Raw genomic sequence first — 25,414 nt, forward strand, 5'->3', positions numbered from 1 at the left:
AGTGAGATTTTTCGTGGCCTATTTTTCTTTATAAGGTCGCTCAGTAATATTTTGCGATAGTTGGTATTGTTTTGATCAATAGGCCTCTATCTATACAGTCACTTGATCGAAAAACCAGCGATGGTTCACACAATTCGGCCAACGGGAGGAACGCTCGCCGGATATGTGCATCTTTGCTCCAAACAGGGACGACCTGAGATAGCAGCACTACGTGGGTACATGTTCTAACATATGTAAGGACGAAACGTTTCATAATGTGGAGACATTTCCCCTGCTGCTGCGCTATGCCGCACAGAACCGATCATCGCACTTGCGGCATGTGCGCAGCTAGCTGGTATATTCTCAACCCGTCGAAAACTCACATCATCCTCAACATTATATCAAGGGGTCCCCGCCCAGACTCTTTGACATTCCTCGTTTTTTCTAAATTCACCACCTGTCAGCTCATCAATACCTAGATCTTGCTTCTTCCGCATACAAACAAGCAATTGAACATTGTGGTTGCTGCCCATCATTTGTCCTGCAGGTGTTTTTGAGACCAAATCGGGGCCAGGTTCCAGGCAGTGAAAATACGTCTGACAAGGCCTCAATCTGTTCACATTTGGACATTTACATTGTACACTACAGTTGCTGTTGTTCGAATGGCGCGCCGATATCGTACTTTTGACAGTGCGGTGTAGAGCTAGTGAATAGATCAGCGTCGAGGTTGAGAATGGCTTTTTGTAGTCTTCAAAGATTCAGAAACGGAGATAAGAGTAGAATCTGACACGGAAGCGCACAGTGAGTTGCCCATCCTGGCTAATTCGTCTCAGTTATCTCATTAAGTATTTTTTCGCATTGTAAAGAGTGGACTACGAAGACACTGACAGGGAGCGGTGGAGTAATGTACACATGGGGGTCAAACAATTTGACAGTAATAACCCCGCAGGACATCGTTCAGACTTTTTTTGATACTAAAAACTATATGAAGAAACCCAGAAAAAGCGTACCTTGTTTAGGGTTATAAATTATAGCAATCATACAATCGTCCAGGTAACGAATATTGCCCTTTGAGGACAGGCCCGGCCAGCTCGTCGATCGGACGACGTATAATCAAAGAATGAATACATGTATAAAAGGCGAAAGAAGACACATCATCATGACATGTCTACATCTTGAGCGAGGTCGGGTCGAGGTTCTCCTCGGGCTACTGAGTTAACCAGCTCCCTTCTCACTTCGAGGCCGATCTGTGGATGGGGGTTAACGCGAATGACGTCCAGGAGAGCATCTTTTTGGTCAGGGGTGAGATCCGGTGAGTATCTATAAAAAGCCAGATTTAGATTGGTACCGATATCGAATGCAACAACCTGACCTCTGGCAGAAAGCTAACAGGCTTTGATGCCAGAGCACCGGAAGCTTTTGGGTGTCGCCACGCCCACGAGCCTTGTAAGTGTTGGAAAGACGAATGAAATGGAACACCAAGGCATCAACAACTTTGTATGGAAGTTGGTACTTTTTGTCGATCAGCACGCGAATAAATAGAGAATTCGGTCCTGAAAGCAATAAGTTACCTTGAAGATAACGAAAAATGATATTGTACCTGTATAGTCCATGTTTGCTATCCGAAGTAAAGCTGCCGCAGAATGCAAGACAGGCACTTTCTTCTTAGCAACGACAGAAGCAATGATAGCGGCCTCTTTAAGGGTACAGCCGTCCTAGTAATAGTGAAAGTGATTAAGTATGGTTAGAAATGTAAGTCCGACAACCCACCTCCAACATCGGGAACACGATACCCTTGAAGAATGCTGCAGGTTTAAATAATGCGCGCTTTAGGCATTCATAATATTGTACATTGAGTTTTTTATTGCTCTGTATATCCTCCCGTATTGCATCCAGGAGGACCACGGAAAGAAATATTTGAGCCTGAGCAGGCTTCATCGTCGACACAAAGATTCGTGTTGCTGCTCTACATGCATGAGGGCTCCAATTTTCGGGACGAGTGAGCGCCAAGACTCTTGCCCATGCTGGGAGCGAAGGAATCACTTTGAAGAATTTTGGTAATGGCCCCGACTTATACCCGTGCAGGAAGATTGCGAGTCTGCAAGAAACATGAGATTCAGTAAACATTGCGTGAGACAGGATGTACGTGCTTTGAATAAGATTCTACAAGTCTAGGATCAAGACCGAGTGCTGGATCAGGATGTTCTTGATCTGGAAAATATGAGATGATAGCCTGAGCGACCAGGATTTGATCCGTACCCTGCTGCACTTTTTGCATGACATTGACACCATTGGTCTCCCCACTCTCCAATTTAGCAAAAATGATATCCGCTAATGTTCGGCGTTCACCAGAATTAGATGGCAGGAGCGCATCCAATACTTTAATATCTCCAGAATCTATTTGCTGAGGGGGATGGATGGTGAGATGCAAGCTAGCTACATCAGAATGCACTGACAAACATATCCTCTGCATCACCGTTATCACTCATGTCATCATCGTCACTGTTCTCATCATCATCATCGGCGAATTGTACTCTGGGCTTAAAGTTCTCGCGTTCATCTTCATGCCGAGGCTCATCCTCGTCCTCGGGCATATCGATCTCTTCTTGCTGATCCCTCGCGAGCTCAAAGATTCTCCTCGACATTTTTGGGTCAAGTACCTGTGCATTGCTCGATCAATCATTTTAACGAGCACGACTAGAATGTACACACTTCTGTGTTCTCTTCATCGTCGGAGGATTTCTGCCGCTTGGTGCGCTTCCCCGGTTGAGATATGCGACCGTATTTCGCTTGTTTCTCATCGACATCCAGTTGTGCGAGGAGAGGGTCATGCCTTGGCTTCACTGATTTCTGTACTCGAGGCATGATGGTATGTATGCGATTTACCGAAACATTATTTTCTGATAGATATTGATTACTTAATAATTACATACAACCCTCCTAGTCGTCCTGATAATAGTTTAAGGAAAGAATTCCACATCGGGTCTGGTGTAACTATGTAGTACTAACTGCTCGTTCGGTACTGAGGGAGTTACTAAGGTTCAATCTGATTTTCGTTTCCGCTTTGACGGCACAGGCAGAAAAATCTAACCATTACTAGATAGTCCCACGAGTCCGTGTGTCCCGAGAGTCCGCGCATCGACTCTAGCACACGCAATTCTGCACAGAATCCTTATGTATGGTATAGTCAAGTTCCCCCTAGCGTAATACATAGTGTGGTATTTTTTATTTGAAGAAAACCGAAGTAGATCTCGTCCTATGGCGAAATTATTGGTGCTGGAGGGCAATTTTGTGCATAGAAGGCTCACTATGAAGGTCAGATCACCTCATAAAATTCTGGAATGTGGTGTGATGGTTATACATGATGAGGAAATACCAAAACAAATTTCTCCGGGGCTACATGCTTGTCAGGATCATCTGTGATAAAAGAAATATGCCCCAGACGTGACAATCTATGCAAAGCGTTACATTGAGACTGTGTAAATCAAAACTCCGCAATGCCGAAATGCGGCACAAAAACACCAATGCAAAATTGAAGTCCCCAACGGCTGCATGGTCAAGTCCAAACAGCTGCGCGAGGCTCAAGAAGAAAAAGTCAAGAAGGCCTGCGCAAAGCTTTGGGAAGATCAGCGAGCTGGTAACACACCAAACATCAGGAGAACAGCAACTTACTATGGTATTCCCGAGAGTACTCTTCGTGGCCGCTTTCGTGGTGTTCGTCCTCCTAGGGAAGCCCACAAACATCAGCAACTACTCTCCGAGCATCAAGAAAAAGTTCTTGTGGACTGGATTGAGCACCTCGATGCTGCAGGCAACCCAATCAGTAAGCGGACCATCAAACAGAAGTGTTATGCACTCTGTCGAACCTGCAATTCGTCGTCAACTCAACGACCGTTCGACGGGCTTACCAGCGTCATCCTCATCCACTACTCCACATTATGTTCACGCGCTGTCAATGTCTGATCCTCCCTTGGCCGCTGTTCATTCTGGTGTTCAAGTTGCACCTACTTTACTTCCTCATGGACACCTGCATTATCCATTCTCTCCCCAGCATAATTTACATCATGCACCTAGCAACACACACTATCATACCGTTCCTCATCATTCTCTTCACAATTATCATATACCTGCACAAGCTACACCTTATTATTCACATTAGTTACTCTCGAGAGCCGAGATATAATACTATATATCTTACAATCACATAACTATTGCAATAGAATTGATTGCACACTTCTACCGCGTCGTACAGATTGTTTCGTGTACCATTGCCTCTGACAGCGCGACGAACGGTGCGGACACTGATACGGAGTGCGAAAAGGCATGGCGGCAGACGTGTGACATGGTGTGACAAAGTGCGCGAACTCTAGGGAAAATGCACTTTTCTGCGCGGTAACCTTCCGCTGGACTCAACACGTCGAGATTCAAAAAAAAAACTAGCAGGTGCTGTACTTTCGATGTCACGCTATCGAGCTGTCAACTAATTAAATTTTTATGTTGATGCGTTGTGGAGTAATAGACGTTACGCCAAAATTGCGCGAACTCTAGTGGACATCTAGTAACTCAAGGCACGCCGCATTTTGTGGTTGCTCTCTATCTCCACAGGATGTCCTCGTCTTCGGTTAAAGATGTAAGTCACAGTGTTTGATGAACGACTTCTCTTCATTACTTCTACGCTCAATATGCCCAAGAAATTATCTGAACAACCTGTACTGACCGTCTTTTTCTCATCGATCAGTGTCGCTGATGCATTTTTTCTACTCATAGACCCAGACCCTGGATAAGAACGGCCAAGAAATCACTAGCGTTGGCTTCCAACGCTTTGGGTTTGACTGCGAGGTGGCCCTTGACGCCCTCCGATCACTGTATCTTCGATCGCACTATGTAGTCTCAGTTTCTGAGTCCCAGGTTCAGGAGCTAGACGCTAAGGAAGAGGAAGGACGCGGGTATTTGACGCAGGGCCCCAATGCCTACCAGTCCAAGTCAATCTTCCATCCAGACACACAGTCGATCTCGTACACGACCCTTTCTCGCTTCGCCCCAGTTAAGCTTTTACCTCCCTCATCAAGGAAGCGCGTTCTCGTCACTGGGGGTGCTGGTTTCGTTGGTTCTCACCTTGTCGATCGTCTCATGCTCTTGGGCCATGAGGTTACCGTCCTGGATAACTTCTTCACTGGTTCAAAGACCACCGTGAGTCACTGGGTTGGTCACCCAAACTTTGAATTGGTCCGTCACGATGTTGTAGAGCCCTTCATGATCGAGTGTGATCGTAAGCCTCTGACCTTGTGTACTATTCGCTTCCTGTCTGACGATCATGGCGTCCCAGAAATATATCACCTTGCTTGTCCCGCGTCTCCTCCGCACTATCAATTCAATGCAGTCAAAACCATCAAGACTTCTTTCATAGGCACGCTAAACATGCTCGGCTTAGCCAAGCGCACGAAGGCTAGGTTTCTCATTAGCAGTACATCCGGTATGGTTCTTTTCGACATTGGGGCTTCTTCTGTACTAATTCCACTCCAGAAGTGTATGGCGACCCTGAAGTTCATCCTCAGCCAGAAGACTAGTAAGCCACGCTCAGTTGCTTCTTATCGTGTTTTTTATTATCTTGTAGCTGGGGTCATGTCAACCCGATAGGCCCCCGCGCCTGCTATGATGAGGGTAAACGTGTTGCAGAAACTCTCACATATGGCTTCCATCATCAAGATGGCGTGGATGTTCGGGTCGCGCGTATTTTTAACACTTACGGTCAGTCTTACACTCTGTGCCGTTTTCATTACTTAACTGTCACCCCTTAGGCCCTCGAAGTTCGTTTCCGTCACGTTTTCATCAGACACCAAATGCTAATCTAACGTTGATCCCACAGTGAACCCTCACGACGGCCGTGTGGTGTCCAACTTTATCGTCCAAGCCCTGCGTGGCGAGGATATGACCGTTTATGGTGACGGCAAGCAGACTCGTTCCTTCCAGTACATCCACGACCTCATCGACGGTCTGATTGCCCTGATGAACTCTGATGAAACGCGCCCAGTCAACATTGGTAACGGTGATGAATTCACTATTGGTGAATTCGCAGAACTCGTTCGCGAGATCGTAGAGAAAGTGCAAAAAGAAGATGGAATCAAACTCGAGCGCCGCGTGCAGATTGTTTATAAGCCAATCCCGACTGATGATCCTCAGAAGAGGCGCCCTGACACGACCAGGGCAAAGAATAGCCTAGGATGGCAACCCCGTTGGTCGGTGCGGATGGGCTTGGAGGAGATGGTCCGATACTATAAGGCTAAGATGTTGGAAGGGAGCATGTAAACGTGGACCGTATCTTTACAATGTTGTTTGTTGCACTCTGTAGTTGATTCTGAATATCATACATATGGGCAATTACTTGTACATGAGTGGTATGAGGGTACTCTGGACATTTAGATGTGGATACGTATACATATGTATATCTGCTAAAAACATTAAGGTAGTTGTGAAGATTCCAGAATCTGTGGCGACCTTGAGAAAAGAAAACAAGCGTTGATACTTTTTGTACAGTGAGTCATGACGGCAACAAGGCCTTCGTTATGATCCCCCTAGGTAGCTGAGTGCTTTGTGTTATCACCTTCTGCATCGTTCCCTTGATAACGTGCTTGTCGACTGAGCTAGCATTGTAGGTTGTTCGTCGCATGCGACCATCCTGGGCGACCTCGTCTGTGACCAGGCTTTCTTTGTTGGCAGTTAGAGATCCCGCCACCGGACGCTCTGGAGAGTTGGCAGTCTTGGAATGTGATTGTTTGTACCCCTTGTAGTTACGAGCGGCTTTAAGCTCAGAAGTGTCTGTCGTCTTATGAAGCACGATAGGGTGGATCGATAAACCATGCGAACATACCAATGTAACTATTGCCATGTTTGTCGCCTTGAAACCAGTGAGCCTCCTTCTTCCGTTCAGAGTACCTTGAAGGGGGAAAAAAGGTCAGCATAATGAAATTGAAGTGCGAACGTTTTGACTGACTTCCGCAACGGCCGACCATCTCTCCCAAGTGGACAGTATGCTTTATCCAAGTCCTTTGCGTAAAACATCAAGTTTTCCAACTGGCTTTTTGCGACATCGTCTTTTACGCATGAAAACGAAAGGGGAGAGCAAGGATCCCTCTGGGCGATGGATGAATCACCGACGAATTCCGCAAGCTTCGCCAGAGCGACCTTCGACCGTTCTCGCATGGTCACTTTCGAAGCAAGGAGGTCAGACCGTGTACGAGGCTGTCGTGCAAGAAACTTTGAGAAGACCTGGTTAACTATCGAAGCGCTTCCAGGGACGATGTTCAAGCAAGCTTTGGCACCTGCAAAAGTCGTAAGACAGGTGGCTACGTGGGATCGCAGGCGCTCCTACCCTTCACAACGTACAGCTGAGCTTCACCACCTTGAACGTTTATTAAATGCTGTTTAAGTTTCTCTGCGTATTTGAGCGGAGCTATGTGACTTGCTTCTCCCTGTAGATATGCATTAGCGCACCGCTCGTTCCTCCAATCAGATTTGCGGGATCGATACCTGAATAATAAGAACAGGGCAAACGATGCTGGAAAGTTCTTCGGGCCTCAAAAGTGTGCGCTTGCACGACGAGTGAGCTGGAAACATAAATAGAAGCCACATAGCGCTCACGTTCATCATAATGTTAACGAGTTCCACTATCCTCAGACGTTTTGTCGGAGGCGTGTATTTCTCCCAATAGGCTATCAGCTATAATTGACTCAGCAAACGTGGTGCCATTAATCAGAAATGACATGCATCATCTTGTAGGTCTAGATTATCGCTCTGGCGCATGGCGGCGTCAATTTGCGAAAAAAATTTGCAATGCTATGATCGGCGGCTTACCTCCCCAGTCATAAAAGTCACCACTTCGTTTCCTGCATGTTCAAAAGAGTCGAGGTCGGGCGCATAACACCACAATTGAAGGAGCTCGTCGTAGGCGTGGAAGACCCATTGCAGTCTATGAACGATTATCAGAAAAAAAAAATCCATCAAATTACAAAAGAAAGGACATACTCTGTCGGAGGGGGTACGTCGCATAAAGTCAGACTCAGAACTTGCTCAGGCCACCTAGACTGATAGTTAGCTGATATCTACCACGCATCGTGTTACATACAATGCAGCGAGTCTTAGAGCTGCATTGACAGAAATGCCCTCGAATGCCAATATGTGCGCAGGAGGTAAAAGCAAAGCCTTTTAATTAAAAAGCATTAATAACCGGACTGTAAATTCCAATGGACAAAAACGTACCTGGCAGACCATAGCAATATCCGCTGCATCGACATAGCTGTCGTGCAATTGACTGGGTCTACATCGTGATCGTCCGCAAGTCCGCTGATCGAAAGCTATCAAGTTGTATTCCCTGGAGAGTCTTGGATCGTCGAAATGTCTGATCAACCAGGTGGAGTCCAAAAATAAAGGGTGGAGGAGGATGCAAGTCGGGCGCGCTGGATCAAAGCTGCCAACGTTCCCGTGATGAGAGTTTGTGATGTACCATATAGACACGTAGTCGTCCCTGGATGGGATATCGATGTAGGGCATACGGAAGAGGAGCAAAGAAATCGACCGACACCCACAAGTTTACAAAACAGTATTATATAAATATAAAAGGGTTCAACAACGACCGCCGCCTCCTTAGCCCTGACGGCCCTTGGGTCAAATGCGATCAAATTTCTCATTAATAGCCGAGTAACCTTCAAGAGGACCTAAAAATTACTATTGGACAAACTTGTACATATACGAATATTTAATCCCATCGTCGCTGCAAGGAGTACTGGCTTGCTCCCAGTACTCTCTGGCATTGCCCTCATGGAATTATTTGCTATATAATAATGACAACCTCCTAGTACTTTCCCAGCTAAACTCGTTGTCAAGAAAAGTCTTCCAAGAAGTTTGATTGACGTTACGAACCACTACTAGTCCCCATTCACGTGACGGCAAGAATGAAGCTGGGCAGGCCCGAAGTCACAACTTCGGATGCTTCCGCACCCGCTTTGCCGCCGCTTTTGATTTGTGCCTCAAGATAAGATCGACTTCCACTCAGCTCGAGTGCATCAGTCCCGGATTTCCAAGTCAAAATCGGCTGCGTGTCGAAATGAGAAGATCCGAGGACGTACGTCCTGCTCCTCAAGCTCCTCAAGTTTTACAATTGCGATAACTCAGATTCGTTATCGCGTACGACATGCCGGAATGCAAGTAAATGGAAGCCACTCAAGCTTCCTCCCCAGCGTCTCAGTTCCTCTCACGTCTCTGTCTCCTGAAGTTAGTCACTTGAGTATGCTATCTCGTGCAGTGCTCGCCGCCGATAGTATACCCAAGTGCCATGTTCTTCATTACCGGAATGGCCAGGCCTAGAACATCGTTCGATGGACACGCAATCAGCTTCCGACATTCGCACGCAAGGTCCGTCACGGTATAAAGTTACCTGCGGCTCTTATCCCTGCAGGGTAGCACTTGCCGCAAGTCTAGCCCGCGCCCGGGAGTTTTATTGTGCTGGTTGCCTGAAGACACTTTGTATCTGCAATGATAACGAGGCACGGAATAGACACGTCATCCTCACCCCATTATACCTTCCAAGACTTGTATTACTCTTTGTTGTTTCTAGTAACACGGCATGAGATTGGTCCACGTCTTCGTCGCTACTTGGATACTCACCTCTCTATCGACCCGCAAATCAGAAGCGAACATGGTTGGTACTCCGAGGCCTTCCAGCGCAGACTGCTGCTTCTGCAAGAGACCGTCCCATGCGAAAAGGACGCGTTCTGCATCAAACTTTTGCAGCTCTTTGCGAAAAGCGTCGTTCAGCATCTACTATGTGGATTAGAACAAAAAAAAAAGGTGCGATTGTTTGTACTTGTACTTACATCTGCCTCGTATTGGGATATACCTCCGCCAATCAAAGCGGCCCTATAAGGAAAATTGTTAATGATGAAAGGGGATCCGTCGCTGGGAATTGTACGGACTTGGTCTGCGTAACCTTGACTTTATTCTCGTGTTTTCTATGTATAGCGAGTCGCTCTTCCCACAACTGTCTCTCCAAGTCAGTCTGCTCTTCTCGTAACTAAAGTTCAGATATCATATAATGTAAAGCTGTAAAGACCGCCGGACGGACATACATGGGCTACGGCAGCAACGAAGTCTGTGCTTTCTGCCAGTTGTGTGAGATGGGGCAATGCCTGCTGAAATGACATCATGCGGGGGTTTTGCCCGTGTGTGAAACCATTGGTACTTGGAGCTGACTGATGAGCCGACTCCTCTGGAGGTTGAAAAATGGGGCGGTGGCTAGCCGCTTGTGAAAGATGTAGGGAAGTCTGTTGCGTAGTGAAACGCGATGTCGAAGGTTCGAGTTTTGAGGGCCTCGGTAGAATTTTAGGTTCGGATGAATTAAGTTGGGAAAGTAAATCGGCCACCGAGGACGACGGTTTAGACGCATTGTTTGTGGTGGCGGGTGGATGTGTGAGGGGTGGTGTAGCCTGAGGTGTGGTTGAAGTCGGCGGTGTACTCTGAGGCGTGGTCGAGGTCGGTGGTGGCTTCTCCGCTACGCCATCGAGGCCGCCAATACTCTCTTGCCATGCCTGTGACGATCTCAGTCGGTCGAGGAGAGCTTTGATACCTGCAGGATCCTATTGATGATGCGAATCATGATTGATGTTAGTATGTTATATGGCGCTTCTTCATCGCTCACATTGATGTTCGTGAAGTTCATGTGTCTGCTGACTAAGACACTGCCAAGTTGTCTCGGTAGTCACAGAACGCGGACGTTTCCTCTCGATTCTGAATCGAAAACTATCGAGGCCGTTGTGTGAGATCGCCGTAATTCTTAAAATTTGAATCCGTGTTCATTCCGGGTGCTTGTGAGTATCCTTTAGTCTAAGGATAATCATATACGCCTGAGCATATAAAATTTCACAGGAACAGATAGGGAGAGACAATCGTGGAGTAACGCCAAAGTTGACCCGGTCCGATGTCATCATGACTCCGTTCGACTTACGAAGGAGAAACCTCGGGTGCTTCAGCGTACTTGTCAGTGTCTCCCGATCAAACGTCACAGAGGAGTCGATCGTGGCCTCGTGCCGCGGTCCGATCGGAGCCACCGGTAACCGTAACCACATAGACTCGATCGTAAGTCCATTGCGGAATGATTCGGATGATCCGAACCCAGGATTGTCACATCGTACATGTAAATTTTAAAACTTTGACAGGGGCTCCGAACGGACTTGTGTGATATTTTACCTAAGGACTATTGCCTCGAGGTTTCATTATTAAATGTGTCAACGGTCGGGTAACCGCGGGTGCGTGTCTACGTGTGTACTTGACAACGGAGTGAGCAGACGGTGGTCAATGCTGAAACGCCAAAGCCTTCAAGATGCAATCAACCTCGCCGCCCAATTGAATACCGCGGAGATGCCTGATAATCGCGCACTTTGCGCGACATGGTGACTAACATGCTGTGTACCGACTTTATGTACGCAAGCTCGATCCAAGTGACAGCCCATTAATATTTCAGGAACGAAATCAGAGTTCCGCCAGTGTACATTTGATTTTGTGGAAGTCAAGACTACCCTGGTGCTTTTCTCATACACCCAAATGAATTCGATGAAATTTGCATCGTTCAGTCGACGTAAAATTTGGGTGTGATATGACAAAGGTGGTGAGATCGCCACGGAGCGAATCTACTCTTGCAAATGATGAGTGTACAGATTCATAGAAAATCCACTCCGGGAGGTGAAAAAAATCGGATCACTGATGCGCACGTTCTGTACATCCAATACAACTCGATATCCGGGTCATTCATCATCATCCCTCGAGGATTCTAGCAAGCCCCTAATGCTGATCGCGGATCCAAATATTCGCTCAAGGTACTGCGGAAGGCCGATTGTATGTTTTGCATGATGTGATTTCCGCAGTCGGCACATCCGAGTCGGTAGCTTGATGAGGTCCGGGCCGTGGTGCACAAGAAGTTGAACCGGTGGGTTCATCTTCGTCAGCATTCTCATCATTCTACTGGCGCTTAGCGGAACAACGTTGTTGCAATAGTGCTAGTGATCTTTCACATACGTGCATAATTTTAATTCCGCGACAACTGTACTATGGTGTAGAGTTGATCGGTAACTGAATTCGCCATATGGTAAGTACGCGAAGTCGGATGAGACCGGCTGCATGATGAGACGAGGCCTCGAACGAATAATTGAAATATGGGTGTATCGTAAATTTCGAGCTTCCGAACAGTCGCTGCGCGGTAGATAAACACCCGATTATAACCGCATGAATAACCGGAAGAATTGGGAATATACGGGTAGTCTGCAAATATCGTAGTGCTTCAAATGAATGAAATGATTAGATAGATTTTACGCACGACTCGCTTTGTCGTTAAAGGTTAGGTTATGAGTCCGAGAGCACTTGTTGCTCGTCAGGCATATGCTCGTAATACAACTCTGTAGAACGTGCCGCGCGAGTTGATCTGTAAAAGGATGACAGCCGCATAAGCATCACCTTGACAATACTGCCAAGTTCTAGACACCCTCGGCAAAAACTCTACAGAGTGATCCCATCACCAAGTTCCGTCGAGGGCTTCTTGCAGGCCTGTGTCGTTAAAAGTTCTGGTCCAAGTGTTTTAGACGCTGGTGGTCGATACACGTGCAAACCGCGTGTTCGAGCAGGGGCGCCCCATAGATTATATGTACGTGTCACTATGATGATAGAAGCCCCTAACGGAACCTGTCAAAGTTACGTTCAGGTCCATTCTAGTAGCAAGCGTCCCTGTCATTCCGACGTCAGTAAAGTCCACCGGTTTCTCACGAAATGCAACTTAGCTAGTGTAACCGAGTAAGAAAGACATGCAAAGCAGACTCCGAGTCGTGGGACTGAAGCAATGACTCGGACTGGGCAGCGAAGTCCGACTAAAGTAGACTATGATAGATTGGGGTTTTACCTAAAGTTGGGCCAAGACAGTTGTTTGGTCGACAGGGGATCGAGTCAGTCACCATGTTATAGAGAGTCTTGTCAGTGTACATAGCTGTCGGCTGGGATGCTAATAAATATAATTTGGGACTGCTGCCTTTCGAAGGGGTCATCGCGTAATATGACGAGATCCCGCAAACATAGCATCACCAATAGGCTGTTCTAAATTAGCTGCATGAATAGATGACTTACAACAAAAAGGATCACTGACTGAAAATGCACAAGTTCAGAAGGAGAAAACGTACTTGAATTAAACGACGTCTGAACGGAGACGCTGATCGTAGTAGTTACCCGTAGGCAAGACTGCTGCGAGAGTCTCGGAGGATACAACGACGGATCAATGATGGCAGCCGTTCTCGGGGCAGTGTGCCGACGATGATTGTTGTGCCCCCGCCACAGCCGCGGCGCCACTTTCCAAAAGGGTCACACGGATGGTTAAAGTGAAGCGATATAAGCGCCACAGCTCTACCGTTGAGAATTTTAATCTTGACTTGCGGGTGCCTATATGTCGTCCAGTCATGTTAAGGGGGTACAATGATAAAACTGATGACGGCGTCGTCACTATAGAGCAAATCTAATGTGGGAAGAGATAGGCGGCCGAGGGCCGAGGTGTTTACAGTTCAAATTATTATTAATGTGACAAATGTGACAATAAATATTAAATAATGTCGCCACATAACTTACCCACGACCTACCGACCTCCTTCCCTTCTTTACGCCCTGCCTCGCTGCCATCAACATCTTTCTTATTCTTCCTTTCTTGCAACCCCGTCCGTCGTTTAATTCTGTACTTTCTTCGTCATCACCTATCTTCCCTTGATTTTAGCCTCTTTTGCCCTATCAAATGACATCCGTAGATCAGGCAGAGCAGTCTGCTCAGGCGAGTTCATCTCACATGATGAAGACTACAAAACGGGGGAGGCCTTTTCTAAAGGTGAGCCTGCATAGTCCTTTCTCAATACTAACAACTCATTTCCTTCGCCGCAGGATACCCTTGACCTCTTTGCAACGCTCATAGTATCTCTTCATCTAACTACGCACAAGCAATATTTTCGCACTTTCCCGAACTCATTCTCTACGTCTGTCCTCGATCGTTCATTTCCAGAACATTCATCTCATTTTCTTTATCAGGGACGAGGCTGCTGCGAACCTGGCATCTCTCAAGTTCTCTCAGTCAAATCGCGGGCCGGATCCCAGAGACAAATCACGAATAGTGACGACTACAACCACCACGACATTCTCGATGACTCGTGACATGGCAAAGGCTATGTGTCAACATTTCATGGACGCTCGCTTGATCGAGAACGCCGCAGATCTTGGCAGCAATCTTTTCAAAGATCGCGGTACTTATGTCCTCACGCCAAAGGGTCTCCATGTCCTGGAACGATTCATATCCAAGAACGGCATGAACTCTGATCATCTCCAACCTGTGTTCGCCTCTCAACCAATATGCATTAAGCTGTTACATCTAGAGCGTCGGTCAGCTGACGACGAGATCATCGTTACACAATCCGTCATAACCGCGCTCTTCCGTCGGTTCGTTGGTCGTCAGCCCAACTACCCCACTCAGCCCTCAACAAATCCGCCGGATGCGTTTCAAGAATATCACGAGCGATCCAAGGGCGTACCTCTAATGGATGTGCACGAGCGCGCGCAGCCTATACTGGGTAAAGCCACAATCATGCACAAGCACTGTTTCGCTGCTGTGAGTGCTCTTGAATGGCTGTGCGACTTCACCTCCGTCGTTGGAAGAGAAGAAGCGGCAGAGATGGCAGCTCAGTTCGTTCGCTTCGGCCTCATCACGTTGGTTAGCGACAAACGGAAAAACAACGACTCAGCCATCATTTTCACTGTTCGTGGTTCTACCCCAGGTGGGAATTCTCCAGTCAGCGTAAGTTCCAGTCAGCCAGTTATTCACAGGTGTTCTTATCGCATCGTTTGTTCCAGCAACACGGAGAGTTCCGATGTACAGCTAAAGCTATCTATAGAATCACAGACGAAGGCAAACGACTCGCTCAGTGGGACGAGACTAGCATATCTCCTCAGAGCTCGACGGTGAACCTTAATCATGTGGAGCGCTCGTCACTGGAAAGTGAATCCATCAATGGTACTCCGAAGACGGGAATTGAAGCAGCTGATGCTAAAATTCATCGTCGTATATCTATGGCGGAGAAGCTCAATTCCAGTCACGAGGCTGCGGAGAAGAAAGCCAATGTGAAGAGCAGTACCGACCGTCTCAAGTATATCTTGGAAGAGCCATCATATCGCGCTCTCTTCCGTGATTTCCTAAAGGCGAACTTTTGTGAAGAGAATCTGGCATTTTGGATGGATGTCGAGGATTTCAAGCGCAAATTCAATACGACTTCCAGTGCACAAGCTGCAGTTCCTGCGCGATCAGGCAGCAAATCAACTCCAGGACAAGCTGCCATGGAGAGACATCACGAGGCTTTGATTCAGACTGCCTTCCAAATCTACAACAAATATCTCGCACCGTCAAGTCAGAACGAGCTTAACATTGATCATGGTCTTCGTCTCGATCTCGCCAATTATCTCGGTGAAGTGATGGTTGGCCTGCACGGCAAATCGTTCGACGGACAAGTGGATGCTAGCCAAGCTGGCTCTTTCAATGCAACGCAACTGCAAGTCCTGATCAAACTTTACACGCGCATCCAAACGCACGTTCTTCGGTTGATGGCTATGGACTCGCTGCCCAAGGTATGCTTCGCGAGATTTTCTTGTTTTTACATCATTAATGTGTCTGCAGTTCATTAAAACGCAGCGGTTTCTGGACGCACGGCAGTGGCTTGGAGAGGGAGATGCGCCAGGCGATGACGTCCATTTTCTCACAAGTCCCCCTGCTCCTCCTGGCCTCGGCTCTGAGGAGACCGGTGGAGCTTACATCACGGTGTCTTTGAAAGGCAGTGAGCGAGAACACCGGCATCACCACAGAAATATGCCAGGGTCGCCACACGTCTCATGAGCGAATGTCCTCTCCATTTCGCTCTCCATGGACTTATTCATTGCTACTCTATTTGTGGTGTGCTTGCAGAAACCCTTCCTTGCACGACATCGTACATTCATCACCCCGGCTCACCATCGTATGCTCACCATCAATGTTGTTTTCTTCTATCGCATTTGATTCCAAACCCGGGGGGTTATCGTTCATAATTTCTTCATCGCCGTAATTGTTTTCATCTCTTTGGCATCATCCAGTATAGTATCCTGGGCCGGCTTGTCATGCTTTAACAATATTCCCCAACCTTGTCGAGCCTTCTCATCTCATTGCATCACGACGGTATCTTTTCTACATCCAGTCCCTTCGCGGTGTACAGTCTACTTAATACCCTACACTTACCTACTGCCTTGTTATGTAGGTAGCACTTAATTTCATGGCTTCCTGTCGTATATCAAGGAGTCATATGCTACTTGTTGCATGTATGTACTTGAGGTGGATTGATGAATCTCGCAATGCGCATTTAGTAGCAATGCGACCGGCAAGGATCTTCGCATGCAATGCATAGGAAGCAAGTACTATTGAATTATTAAATACAGACGTGGTTGTGTTTAGACACTTCGACGACGCATCCGAGGGCCAATTGGCGCTTGTTGATGGCGTGTCAGTTTGTCAACACAAGTGCAAACAACCTAGACATGCATTGCTTCCGAGTTAATACCGCGAAGTTGCAGAGTGTCCAGTGGCAGAATCGATTCTCATCCGCGAGATCGTACGTGAAAAATGTCTTGGATCTGGAACCCAGACGGTGATGCTCCCAAGCCACCAGCAGAAGATAATATGGTGCAGGACCCATCCGACCCTACCAGAAAGGTGTCCAAGAAAGCCGCGAACCAACCCTTCTTAGCGTATGTGGTTATCACCCACCTGCTTGCAGACAGCAACTTAACTTATGAATCTGTAGTCATAGACAATATAAAGAGAAGCAAGAACAGGAGCACCAAGCGTGGCTTAAAAGAAATAGCGAGCGCGAAGAGAAACTCGCCAGAGGAGAAGAAGTCGGTCCTGCGGAGGAGGATCCCACTGCCGAGCAGGAAGTAGGGTTCCTTGGACTGCTAAAGTTCATTGTATATTTAATTCTCATTATCGTGGTCGGGGGCAAGTTCTTCACTGGCAGCTTCCTGTGGGAATACGACGGAAAGTGGGCGCGACTGAAGACATATTGGCCAGTTCGTATTGGTTTCATTAAGTTCTTCATCGACATCCCTGACTCTGTATACAATGCGTTCTAGGAGAATAGCGGACGTCTCTTCTCAGAAACTTATTTGGCAACATTTGATGGGCGTGACCCAACGAAACCCCTGTATCTCGCGGTATGGTCCAACAGTTTCGAGTGATCGTCCATACACCTAATCATTCTCGTGTAGATTGATGGTGACGTATTTGACGTCTCGAGTAATCGTAGGACGTATGGTCCTGGAGGTCCTTATCACCATATGTGGGCATATGCCACATGCTTCCTCGACTTCCTTGACAATTATTTGCAGGGTCGGAATTGACGCAGCCAGATCATTTGGTACAGGATGCTTTGCCACTCACCGAACGCATGACCTACGAGGTTTGACCGACAACGAGCTCAGGGTCAGTGATGACGACGTTCTCCCATGTTCACACAGGACCTAATCTGTCGATACACATGTAGGGCGTCGAACATTGGAAGAAGTTCTTTGCCGAGCACAAAACATACTTCAAAGCTGGCAAAGTCTTGCACCACCCGATTGATCCCACAAGTCCGATACCTGAACACTGCGATGCGACGAAAGAGCAAAAAGGACATCCAACTACCGGGAATTCTAACCCTATGTCACATTCTAAGGGTAATTCGGAGTCGCCAATCCGCGAGGAACTATGATTTACAGGCAGAGCTATTGGTGTCCATTATTATAAGGATAGTAGGTACGTATCGCATGTATATAAGATACCGTTGCTTCTAGCATATCTACACGAGTTTTTTTTTCAATGAAGTGGATTGTCCGTGTCACAGAAGCATCTTCCGGGTCGGTATCCGCATACAGCGGCTGGGTGCCGGTTTTTAAGACTGACGGTAATGATTAGCATGATGTCTTCGACAAGGGACCACTTGCTTGCTTACCTGAGGTGCGTCGTGCGTCATAAAGTAGTTCCTCAATATCGGAAAGTCAGCGATTGATCCATTCACCATAGATGAGAAGGGGCTTTCTCTATACTTGGCGACGATGATATTTCCGCGCCACGCAGCTGCCTCTCTGAATGATCGCCCCTGGATCTCCCTAATACACTTATTGATAGGGAAGGGCATTCCGTCACGAGAGACGGTTGGATAGAAGATGACGTAAGGATTAGCGAATTTTTTGTTCATACCGTCGAGAGCCTCGACAAGCTATGAATCTGAGGTCAGGATTCGACTGAGACGATATGCGAGCTTGTGCTTACATGATAATGCCAGGCTCGGGGACCGAGGCCTTCGGCGATGTAGTCCATATAGACTTCAGGATGTGGCATCCGAGCAGGTAGAGTGCTATACGGAGCGTGTGGGTCTGGTACCGACATGGGGCTTGTCATCAAAGCCACCATATGCGGATTGCGACCGTCAGAAGGAAAGAGGAGAGCCTCGAATGACACTAATTGGTCCATGATATGAAGTGGAGATAAAGTGATATTTTAGCAGAGGGTTGTAGACCTCAAGTCTAGTGTGGACTTCAAGCCTCAGCAGTGTAATCGAACACTTTGGGGAAAAGAGGAGGAGTGAGCGGCTCTTCTTTATAGTGTTCTTACCTGAAGACATGAGGACAGTATCACAAATAATACAACAGTTTTAGTGCAGGCACGAGGACGGTCAATAGGAACAAGTTAACGGTTCAAATTGGATGCGCTGGGCCCGGGAAGTAGACTAGGATGAGTCGCGTCAAAGTAGATTTGCAATTTGATGATGGGGGGTCATAATAATCCTTCCGATCTACTCTTGGCTTCAGGCTGGATGATGCATTGATGGATCATGATCTTGTGATCGCAGTGTGGTGAGTGTGAGTGCGGGAAACAACGTAGCATAATAAAGCCCTACAAGTGCGGGCGGTACCGACAAATCGGGAAGTTTTTGATGCTTATTAGCTTATTCTCAACCGCACCGTCTTCTCGAGGTCGTAGAGGACATAAAAAATTGCAAAAGTTGACATAAAAAATCAGGGTATGTGGTCCTTGAGGTCGTTGCTGACAGTTTTGGGGTCGATCATTAGGAACGCGTGTTTGTATGCGTGCGTCTTTTAGTCCATCGGTTCCGGGAATCTCACAGCTGACCGGTCGAACAAGAGTTCAATCTTATCTGTTCAAACTCCAACGGATTTATGGACTATCATATCTGGCGGAGCCTTTGTTTCGCAGCAGGCTCGTCTTCAACAATGTAGTATCGCTACGTGCGTCAAAACCTGGCGGTTCCTCGAATTGGCCGTCGAGCAATACGGCGTGTAAACAAGGGGTATGAACGTGGATAGAAGTCTTTCGCGGTCGACTCACGCAGCCGGTCCAGACCTTCTCCAAACAGATTGGTCCTAGCGGTACCTGTGCACTATTCAATGGTGTAAGATCCCGCGCACCAAATCTCTAAAACGTCCGCTTCCAAACTGACCATAAAGTACTAGATGTGACTCGTACGACACCTTGAACTTCCTGAAGGCTGTTCGGCCGTCTCCTTAAGGGTGGTATGAGATCATTCCGTGACAAGGACACCCATCTAGGCTCAGTCTACTCCCAACTACAGGGATGTTCTTTTTTTCATTCATCTACTAAATCTTCTGATCCGTTCCCTGGGGCACTCTCAACGCACGACCACTGGGCCCAGAACGTGTATATTGTTCCTGTGTGGCGCAACAGATTTTGCGCCGAAATCCAGTTACGAGCCACAGATTTTTGGGGTTGACCCGCCAACAAGACCATCGCTGCACGATATACCTGATTGAGACTCGAACCGTTAATGCCCGGCATACACACCAATGCGTGTTCGTGATGGGATCCGCCCGGATTTCAGCGCCACCTGTGATGTTTTGGCACGGTGCGGTTATGTTGTCCCCTAGATAAGGCGAGATTGAAGAATGCATGAATCATAGCCGGGAGAGTAGCTTTACGCCAGCACCTGCAGGTGATACCAGTGCGCGTCCGATGGATCAGTCCATAAATGCATAAAGTTCAGTTACTTCTAGTCATCCTGGCCACTAAATCGAACAAGATATTAGTATAATGACTTCATCAATTATTCATGTCCGCATGGTAGTAATAGATCAGGCTGGTGGATGCACGCAGCTGCACAGCACGCAACAAAGTATAAAATCTCAAGGCATATGACGGCCGTACGTGCTACTCTCGAGACGATTGATACCGAAGTAGTTATGATAGACAGTATGTACTGAGTACTGAGGAGGAGGACCTCGATCAAACCCTTCCAACGAAAAGAACAAGCCCACTGCTCGCCCCCGGTATCACACGGAGTCTATTTAACCGCCGCCAGGGGTGCTATCGAGGCGGCAAGATCAACGTTGCAAACTCAAACTCCACTTTGGCGCTTAACCGAGAAAGGTAACTGAGTTAAGCCGTCAGGCGTCTATTGTTTTCTACTAGCACAGACTTTGACCTCTCTTTGAAGGGACAAGCCATTTATTGCTCTACCGTCTGCTCGTACATCATCTGCTTCAGAAATGAACAACGGTAACATTCTTGTTGCTGCTCAGCTCTCCTCGCTTTATCCTTCCTCCAATGCCATATCCCTAGTTCTTCAGACTGAACGTCGAAATCTGCCACTCCCCCCACCACACACTGACACGGATTCGTCCTCAGAACACGCTTCATATTCATCAACATTCTATACTCCTCACACAGGAACAATCCTTCTACGCGTTATCCACGGTGGTCTGATATTGGAACTTATCTCTCTTTCCACCGATGTCCCCCCAATTCGTTTCGTCTTCCCTTCTGCAGTCTTGCCCGCTCCAGCTATGTTCGCATGGGGCGAGAAGGAGTTACACATACTGGCAGTAATCTCTAGCGGCTCATTATTCCGTTTGGTTCTACCCACTGTCAACCCGACGCGATTATGGCACGACACATTGCCAAAACAGTGGAGTCGAGAATATATAATAAAAAACGTGTCAGAACAATTCTATGGCGTGGTCCAAGCACAGGGTTTACTATGCGTGGTGATTGGGTTGACAAATGGCTCCCTTATCCGCATAGAAGCTGAGAATATCGGAGATGACAACTTCCATGGTATGCACTTTTAACATCCGTTGGGTGGTCTTTGACATTTCCCTGCTGCGTAGACCTTTGGGCGGAACATGTTCACTCCCCAAGTTCATTTTTGGGAACACTCACTTCATATCTGCCTAGTCTACAATCATCGAGCTCTGCAGGATCAGAGATTCTCTCTGTTGCTAGCAGGCCGCAGCCCACCGAGCTGGGCCATATATGGACGCTCTCACGGGATCGTACTTTACGACTTTGGACAGCAAAGGGTGGCTGCGTTGCCTCTAAAGCTTTGTCTTTGTCAGGCAAGGGGTCCGGCGAGTCATATGCGACTTCCACCGGCATCAAATCTGAGCTTCTTGGAGCTGAGCCACGCAATCTCCTCCGCATATTTGGAAACGGGGGCGATGATGAAACTACGTACGCCGTTGCGTTTACACCAACTCCTTCATATCCACACTCTGGTGGTTACTTTCAACTCGTTGCTATTAACTCCGATCAAATGCGCGAGGTTCAGGCCATCGAATGTTCTGCCTCCAGCGCTCATTGTCACCTTCAAGATTTCATAATTAACGATCACTTCCTTTACACATTATGGGAACGTCAAGGGTCCTCAATAACGGAGAGAACAAAGTTAAATATAGCAGCGATTGATGGTTCTAATGCGATTTGGGAGACTGCTACCTATGGGGAAGAGACGGACTTGACTCCTACGAATCTCGACGAGCTCCTTTGCTCCCCCGGTTCGTTGACCGATAAATTTATGACAGCAATCTTGAGACCGGGCGTGTTCTCTCCACTTACTCTGCGGACTGCTGTGGAGCAATACACAGATGCATGTCTCTCAGTCTCCGGACCACATCCGCCTCCTCAGCTCACGTCGTCTTACCCCACTACGGCGGAAAACATCGCTGCGGTAGTCGGCTGTACTGTGACTTTAATGCAGGATCCACAGACAGGGGCGCTGCAGCATGATCGGTATTGGAATGCGCTCAAAAGAGATTGGGAGGGATTTGTTGCACGTTGCCGTGAAGTTGAGCGGAGCGCCCGCTGGCCTCTGGGATTAGGTAAAGGGAAGAACAGAGATGAAGTGATCGTGATCGAACGAGAACATGTGGGTGTCTATGTGAAGGAAGACCTTCCGCTAAGCGTTCACCGGTGCCTTTCGGACTCCCTCCCAGTGGAACCTCATTTTGCCGTTTTGGACATACTCTGGACGCTTTGCGACAAGATAGGACACGAGGCGCTTCAGAATCTGGAGACAAGGATTGTTGATATTCTCCATCAAGAGATCGCATTTTCCATCGTGGATATAATTCAAGATCAAGCGCAACGCTTTAACTTCAAGGCTTCCCTTGATGAGCCGTCAGAAGCCAGCATTATAGCAAGGTTGCAAGGCATAGAAGATCTCGATGGTGCCGTCCGAATAATCCTTGACCTTGTCGCAGGTTTTGAACAAGAAGTAAAGCGGGAAGAGGATGAAGTCGAGTTATTGCTCCCAAGCACTCGTTCTGATTGGACGACCGCTCTATCCGCCTCATACATCACGACGACGGTACATGCCCGCTATGACATATGCATTGCACTGGTCACCTTGTTATTCTTCCTAGCTGACGACCTGAAGGAATGGGATCCTTCGCTGGTAGAAGAAGTCTTCGCCGTGTTCCGAGGGTTGGCGATGTTACGATCTGTAGCACGCCAACCTGCGGTAGACACAGGCGGTGAACAAGAGGCATCAGACGAGTTATTGACCACTGACGATGTAATTGCTCGGATGAGCAATATGCATGTGTCTAGGAATCAGCCTCGCTTTGTCCCGACTTTTTCGCTACTTCACCGTCTTGCAGGCCAGTCCGGCGAGACAATGGAACTACCGGGGGCAGCTCATCGTTTTTTGGATGCGAGCGGCATGCTTCAATCCACTTCCCCTGCTAGGGTGACACAGTTCGAAGCTCTCTTTTGTGAACGTCTCCGCCTTTTAGGATACTACGAAGTCGCCCGTGAAATGCTGGCATGGTTACCACGCACGCCAGGCGTAGTATTCATTGCTGCATGCCTGTACATCAATATTGGTCGTGCTGAAGATGCTGCCCAGCTGATGGAAAAAGTTGCTGGAAGCTTTGGTGAGAACATCGCCTGACATAGACAGTCTCGTGCTTATGGTTCTCCCATAGGTCATGATAGTGTGCTCTCATTGGAGGATGCGGAAACTCTCGCCTCCGTTTTGCCTGGAGCCGTGCTCTTCGATTCCGAATTCACATTTTACATCCATGCTTCTGCCATCTTCAAGTCAAATGGCTTGGTTCAACAAGAAGTGTCTTTCATTCGGCTTGCGCTGTCTGTTGTACCCCAGGATGTCGATACAACTGAGTTATGGTTTGGCCTCATTCGAGGATATATAGATCTCGGCTTCTACGAAGATGCATACTCGGCGATCATCGCGACCCCATACGATAGCGTGTATGTCTTAAGTTTAAACCCCACATATTCGCTCACAATGGCCACAGGAAAAGGGAATGTATTTCCCAGTTGGTTTATCGAATGTGTGAAGAAAGCACAATCGAGCAATTGATGACGTTCAATTTTGCCACCTTTTCGGCTGAGATTGAAGATGCATTAGCGTTTAAAGCGCGCAACACGGACCCCCGAGCACGTCCATTCTACTCGAGAATACTTTACACGTGGTACACGCGCAGAGGGGACCATCGCAACGGTAAGTTTTCGACAGTCTAAATTCGCATCACTTCTTAAACCCTTGATCCAGCCGCGCGAACCATGTATCAACGCGCACGTAAATTCAAGGAAAACACCGCTCAATCGACTGACGTTATCACCCTGATGGAAGAGCAGCTTGAGGCATACTTGCTCGCCATCAATTCTCTTTCTCTTTTGGCTACTAAATGCGCTTGGATCGTGATACAAACTCCCATGATTGATGCTGAGGTAAGTCGCCAGAATAATTTTTTCGTTATCTGGTGTTGACTTTTGCCACTAGTCTCACAAGCGACGGAAGCTTTCAAAAAATATTCCCGATTCAACATTTACTGGGGACAAACAAGATTCAGAGATTGTTAATATCAGCAACATTAAGTACGACTACACGCTGCTGTCTGCTCGACTGTGGTTGATCCGAAGAGATCCAGCACTTCTGTCCGTTGCAGGCTAGTTCATAATATGAACATTTCGTTTGACTCATATCCTAACGTAAACATTTTGCCCCATCAGATGTCCTGCTTTCACCGGAATCGATCGTGCTCCGATTAGGCCAAGCAAACCGGTTCGACATGGCGATGGCTACTGCTCGCAGCCTCGATGTTGATATGAGTGAATTATTTGCGACATTAACAAGCCAGTGTTTGCGGCTATCTCGCAACCCAGAAACTGTACTGTGAGTTGACCCTTCCGACCTCCCTCCTGTAGAGTGTGCACTCACTTAGAAAATACAGCCAAGAAGACACATCAGATTGGCTACTCACTGACAACGTTTCTTCGTGGCCTGGCAGCCCTGCCGACCGTGGGTGGCGGTACCTTCGTGTCGCACTTGAGCGCCACGACAGCGCAGAGACGGACTACAAGTACAGTAAAATTGCTTTCGAGACAATTCTGTCATCCGATAGGTCTTCACCTCCGCCTCCCTGGTTGGTCCACTCGCTGGAAGTATGTGCCACCTTTGATTAGCTTATGGAATCACGAATGATTGTGCTAACTGATGTGCAGGAAACCCATCATGAATATCTTATAAGAACGACCCTCCGCTACGATATCATCGAGAGCGCACTAGAGCACTCGCTCTCACTCTTGCGGAAGGTTCGTTCTTTCCTTCTCTCACCCTAATTTTCTCAAGCCGTCCTTCAGGCCAACATTGCGTTCTCGCGTGCACCCCAGAAAACTGCTAGTGTCACCTGGCTCCCATATACCCTGATCGACCAGGTGCTGGCCGCTTCTGCCCAAAACGAATTGACCGCGCGCGGACAAAGGCTTCGCACCGATTTGCAGACGGAGGTTAACAACCGTGTCAAACGAATGCAGAAGATGAGTCGCTTTGCGGTTTGATCATAGTATGCACTGTCTTGTATATCTGTCTGCCACCACGTGTACATAAAATACGATGTGTTTGACGACGATTGACTGTCGTGGGCCCGCGGCGCTGCGAGAGTTGACGTTTGGAACCAAAAACGAAGAGTCGTAGTATCGCTGAGCTTCATTCTGATGCTGCTGGGACAAAACATAAATGACCATGGCAAAGCCG

General features: G+C 47.7%; 9 protein-coding genes across 9 annotated transcripts; 5 read left to right on the forward strand and 4 right to left on the reverse strand.

The window, feature by feature from the left end:
- Nucleotides 1–793: 793 nt before the first annotated feature.
- Nucleotides 794–2,845, reverse strand: EDB93DRAFT_1117843 (Bystin-domain-containing protein; the record flags this gene model as incomplete). Its single annotated transcript, XM_041448393.1, has 8 exons — nt 794–1,299; nt 1,352–1,532; nt 1,580–1,694; nt 1,750–2,077; nt 2,130–2,190; nt 2,239–2,383; nt 2,436–2,639; nt 2,692–2,845. Coding segments are annotated over 8 exons (1,351 nt in total), but the record flags the coding sequence as incomplete, so codon positions are not given.
- A 999-nt stretch (nt 2,846–3,844) lies between these two features.
- On the forward strand, nt 3,845–4,768 carry EDB93DRAFT_1117851 (uncharacterized protein). The gene is made up of 3 exons (XM_041448394.1): nt 3,845–4,121; nt 4,178–4,609; nt 4,747–4,768. Exons 1-2 carry the CDS (start codon nt 3,918–3,920, stop codon nt 4,328–4,330), a joined length of 357 nt encoding a protein of 118 aa, XP_041312793.1. The 5' UTR covers nt 3,845–3,917; the 3' UTR covers nt 4,331–4,609; nt 4,747–4,768.
- On the forward strand, nt 4,586–6,285 carry EDB93DRAFT_1100096 (uncharacterized protein; the record flags this gene model as incomplete). The annotated part of the gene is made up of 6 exons (XM_041446970.1): nt 4,586–4,609; nt 4,747–5,248; nt 5,306–5,452; nt 5,503–5,545; nt 5,594–5,727; nt 5,846–6,285. The coding sequence occupies 6 exons, from the start codon at nt 4,586–4,588 to the stop codon at nt 6,283–6,285; spliced, it is 1,290 nt and encodes a 429-aa protein (XP_041312794.1).
- A 116-nt stretch (nt 6,286–6,401) lies between these two features.
- EDB93DRAFT_441225 (alpha/beta-hydrolase) lies at nt 6,402–8,584 on the reverse strand. The gene is made up of 11 exons (XM_041456377.1): nt 8,236–8,584; nt 8,102–8,178; nt 8,002–8,055; nt 7,831–7,945; nt 7,744–7,770; nt 7,618–7,695; nt 7,507–7,566; nt 7,349–7,448; nt 6,971–7,298; nt 6,848–6,912; nt 6,402–6,795 (listed from the first exon to the last, which is right to left on the reverse strand). Exons 1-11 carry the CDS (start codon nt 8,524–8,526, stop codon nt 6,518–6,520), a joined length of 1,473 nt encoding a protein of 490 aa, XP_041312795.1. The 5' UTR covers nt 8,527–8,584; the 3' UTR covers nt 6,402–6,517.
- A 546-nt stretch (nt 8,585–9,130) lies between these two features.
- On the reverse strand, nt 9,131–10,690 carry EDB93DRAFT_1283722 (uncharacterized protein; the record flags this gene model as incomplete). Its single annotated transcript, XM_041454476.1, has 6 exons — nt 9,131–9,585; nt 9,640–9,792; nt 9,849–9,891; nt 9,948–10,045; nt 10,101–10,607; nt 10,670–10,690. The coding sequence occupies 6 exons, from the start codon at nt 10,688–10,690 to the stop codon at nt 9,541–9,543; spliced, it is 867 nt and encodes a 288-aa protein (XP_041312796.1). The 3' UTR covers nt 9,131–9,540.
- Nucleotides 10,691–13,788: 3,098 nt separating this feature from the next.
- On the forward strand, nt 13,789–15,924 carry EDB93DRAFT_1075934 (regulator of G protein signaling domain-containing protein; the record flags this gene model as incomplete). The annotated part of the gene is made up of 5 exons (XM_041445191.1): nt 13,789–13,878; nt 13,932–14,023; nt 14,076–14,835; nt 14,892–15,659; nt 15,709–15,924. 5 exons carry the CDS (start codon nt 13,789–13,791, stop codon nt 15,922–15,924), a joined length of 1,926 nt encoding a protein of 641 aa, XP_041312797.1.
- Nucleotides 15,925–16,680: 756 nt separating this feature from the next.
- On the forward strand, nt 16,681–17,809 carry EDB93DRAFT_1075991 (cytochrome b5-like heme/steroid binding domain-containing protein; the record flags this gene model as incomplete). The annotated part of the gene is made up of 6 exons (XM_041445197.1): nt 16,681–16,805; nt 16,862–17,126; nt 17,193–17,270; nt 17,325–17,395; nt 17,445–17,538; nt 17,600–17,809. 6 exons carry the CDS (start codon nt 16,681–16,683, stop codon nt 17,807–17,809), a joined length of 843 nt encoding a protein of 280 aa, XP_041312798.1.
- A 131-nt stretch (nt 17,810–17,940) lies between these two features.
- Nucleotides 17,941–18,846, reverse strand: EDB93DRAFT_441556 (uncharacterized protein). Its single transcript, XM_041456378.1, has 3 exons — nt 18,370–18,846; nt 18,050–18,316; nt 17,941–17,995 (listed from the first exon to the last, which is right to left on the reverse strand). The coding sequence occupies exons 1-3, from the start codon at nt 18,568–18,570 to the stop codon at nt 17,990–17,992; spliced, it is 474 nt and encodes a 157-aa protein (XP_041312799.1). The 5' UTR covers nt 18,571–18,846; the 3' UTR covers nt 17,941–17,989.
- Nucleotides 18,847–20,529: 1,683 nt separating this feature from the next.
- On the forward strand, nt 20,530–25,399 carry EDB93DRAFT_441627 (nucleoporin Nup120/160-domain-containing protein). The gene is made up of 10 exons (XM_041456380.1): nt 20,530–21,189; nt 21,243–23,288; nt 23,340–23,625; nt 23,673–23,878; nt 23,930–24,108; nt 24,161–24,326; nt 24,391–24,553; nt 24,612–24,822; nt 24,883–24,972; nt 25,021–25,399. The coding sequence occupies exons 1-10, from the start codon at nt 20,622–20,624 to the stop codon at nt 25,216–25,218; spliced, it is 4,113 nt and encodes a 1,370-aa protein (XP_041312800.1). The 5' UTR covers nt 20,530–20,621; the 3' UTR covers nt 25,219–25,399.
- Nucleotides 25,400–25,414: the final 15 nt, after the last annotated feature.

Source organism: Suillus bovinus (assembly GCF_016758785.1).
Source record: "Suillus bovinus strain UH-Sbo-P2 chromosome Unknown EDB93scaffold_3, whole genome shotgun sequence".
In the NCBI taxonomy this organism is placed as follows: Eukaryota; Fungi; Basidiomycota; class Agaricomycetes; order Boletales; family Suillaceae; genus Suillus; species Suillus bovinus.

Excerpts from the sequence above, each read along its gene's own strand:
- EDB93DRAFT_1117851 (XM_041448394.1), top strand. The coding sequence starts at position 3,918 with ATGTTCACGCGCTGTCAATGTCTGATCCTCCCTTGGCCGCTGTTCATT. Across the intron at positions 4,122-4,177 it reads TATACCTGCACAAGCTACAC|AATCACATAACTATTGCAAT; the intron begins CTTATTATTCAC and ends TATATATCTTAC.
- EDB93DRAFT_441225 (XM_041456377.1), bottom strand. The coding sequence starts at position 8,526 with ATGCCCTACATCGATATCCCATCCAGGGACGACTACGTGTCTATATGG. Across the intron at positions 7,946-8,001 it reads GACGTACCCCCTCCGACAGA|ACTGCAATGGGTCTTCCACG; the intron begins GTATGTCCTTTC and ends AATCGTTCATAG. Across the intron at positions 7,449-7,506 it reads GCCCTGTTCTTATTATTCAG|GGAGAAGCAAGTCACATAGC; the intron begins GTATCGATCCCG and ends GCATATCTACAG.
- EDB93DRAFT_441556 (XM_041456378.1), bottom strand. The coding sequence starts at position 18,570 with ATGGACCAATTAGTGTCATTCGAGGCTCTCCTCTTTCCTTCTGACGGT. Across the intron at positions 18,317-18,369 it reads CCCGAGCCTGGCATTATCAT|CTTGTCGAGGCTCTCGACGG; the intron begins GTAAGCACAAGC and ends TCAGATTCATAG.
- EDB93DRAFT_441627 (XM_041456380.1), top strand. The coding sequence starts at position 20,622 with ATGAACAACGGTAACATTCTTGTTGCTGCTCAGCTCTCCTCGCTTTAT. Across the intron at positions 23,626-23,672 it reads GCGACCCCATACGATAGCGT|GAAAAGGGAATGTATTTCCC; the intron begins GTATGTCTTAAG and ends CAATGGCCACAG. Across the intron at positions 24,109-24,160 it reads CTCCCATGATTGATGCTGAG|TCTCACAAGCGACGGAAGCT; the intron begins GTAAGTCGCCAG and ends TTTTGCCACTAG.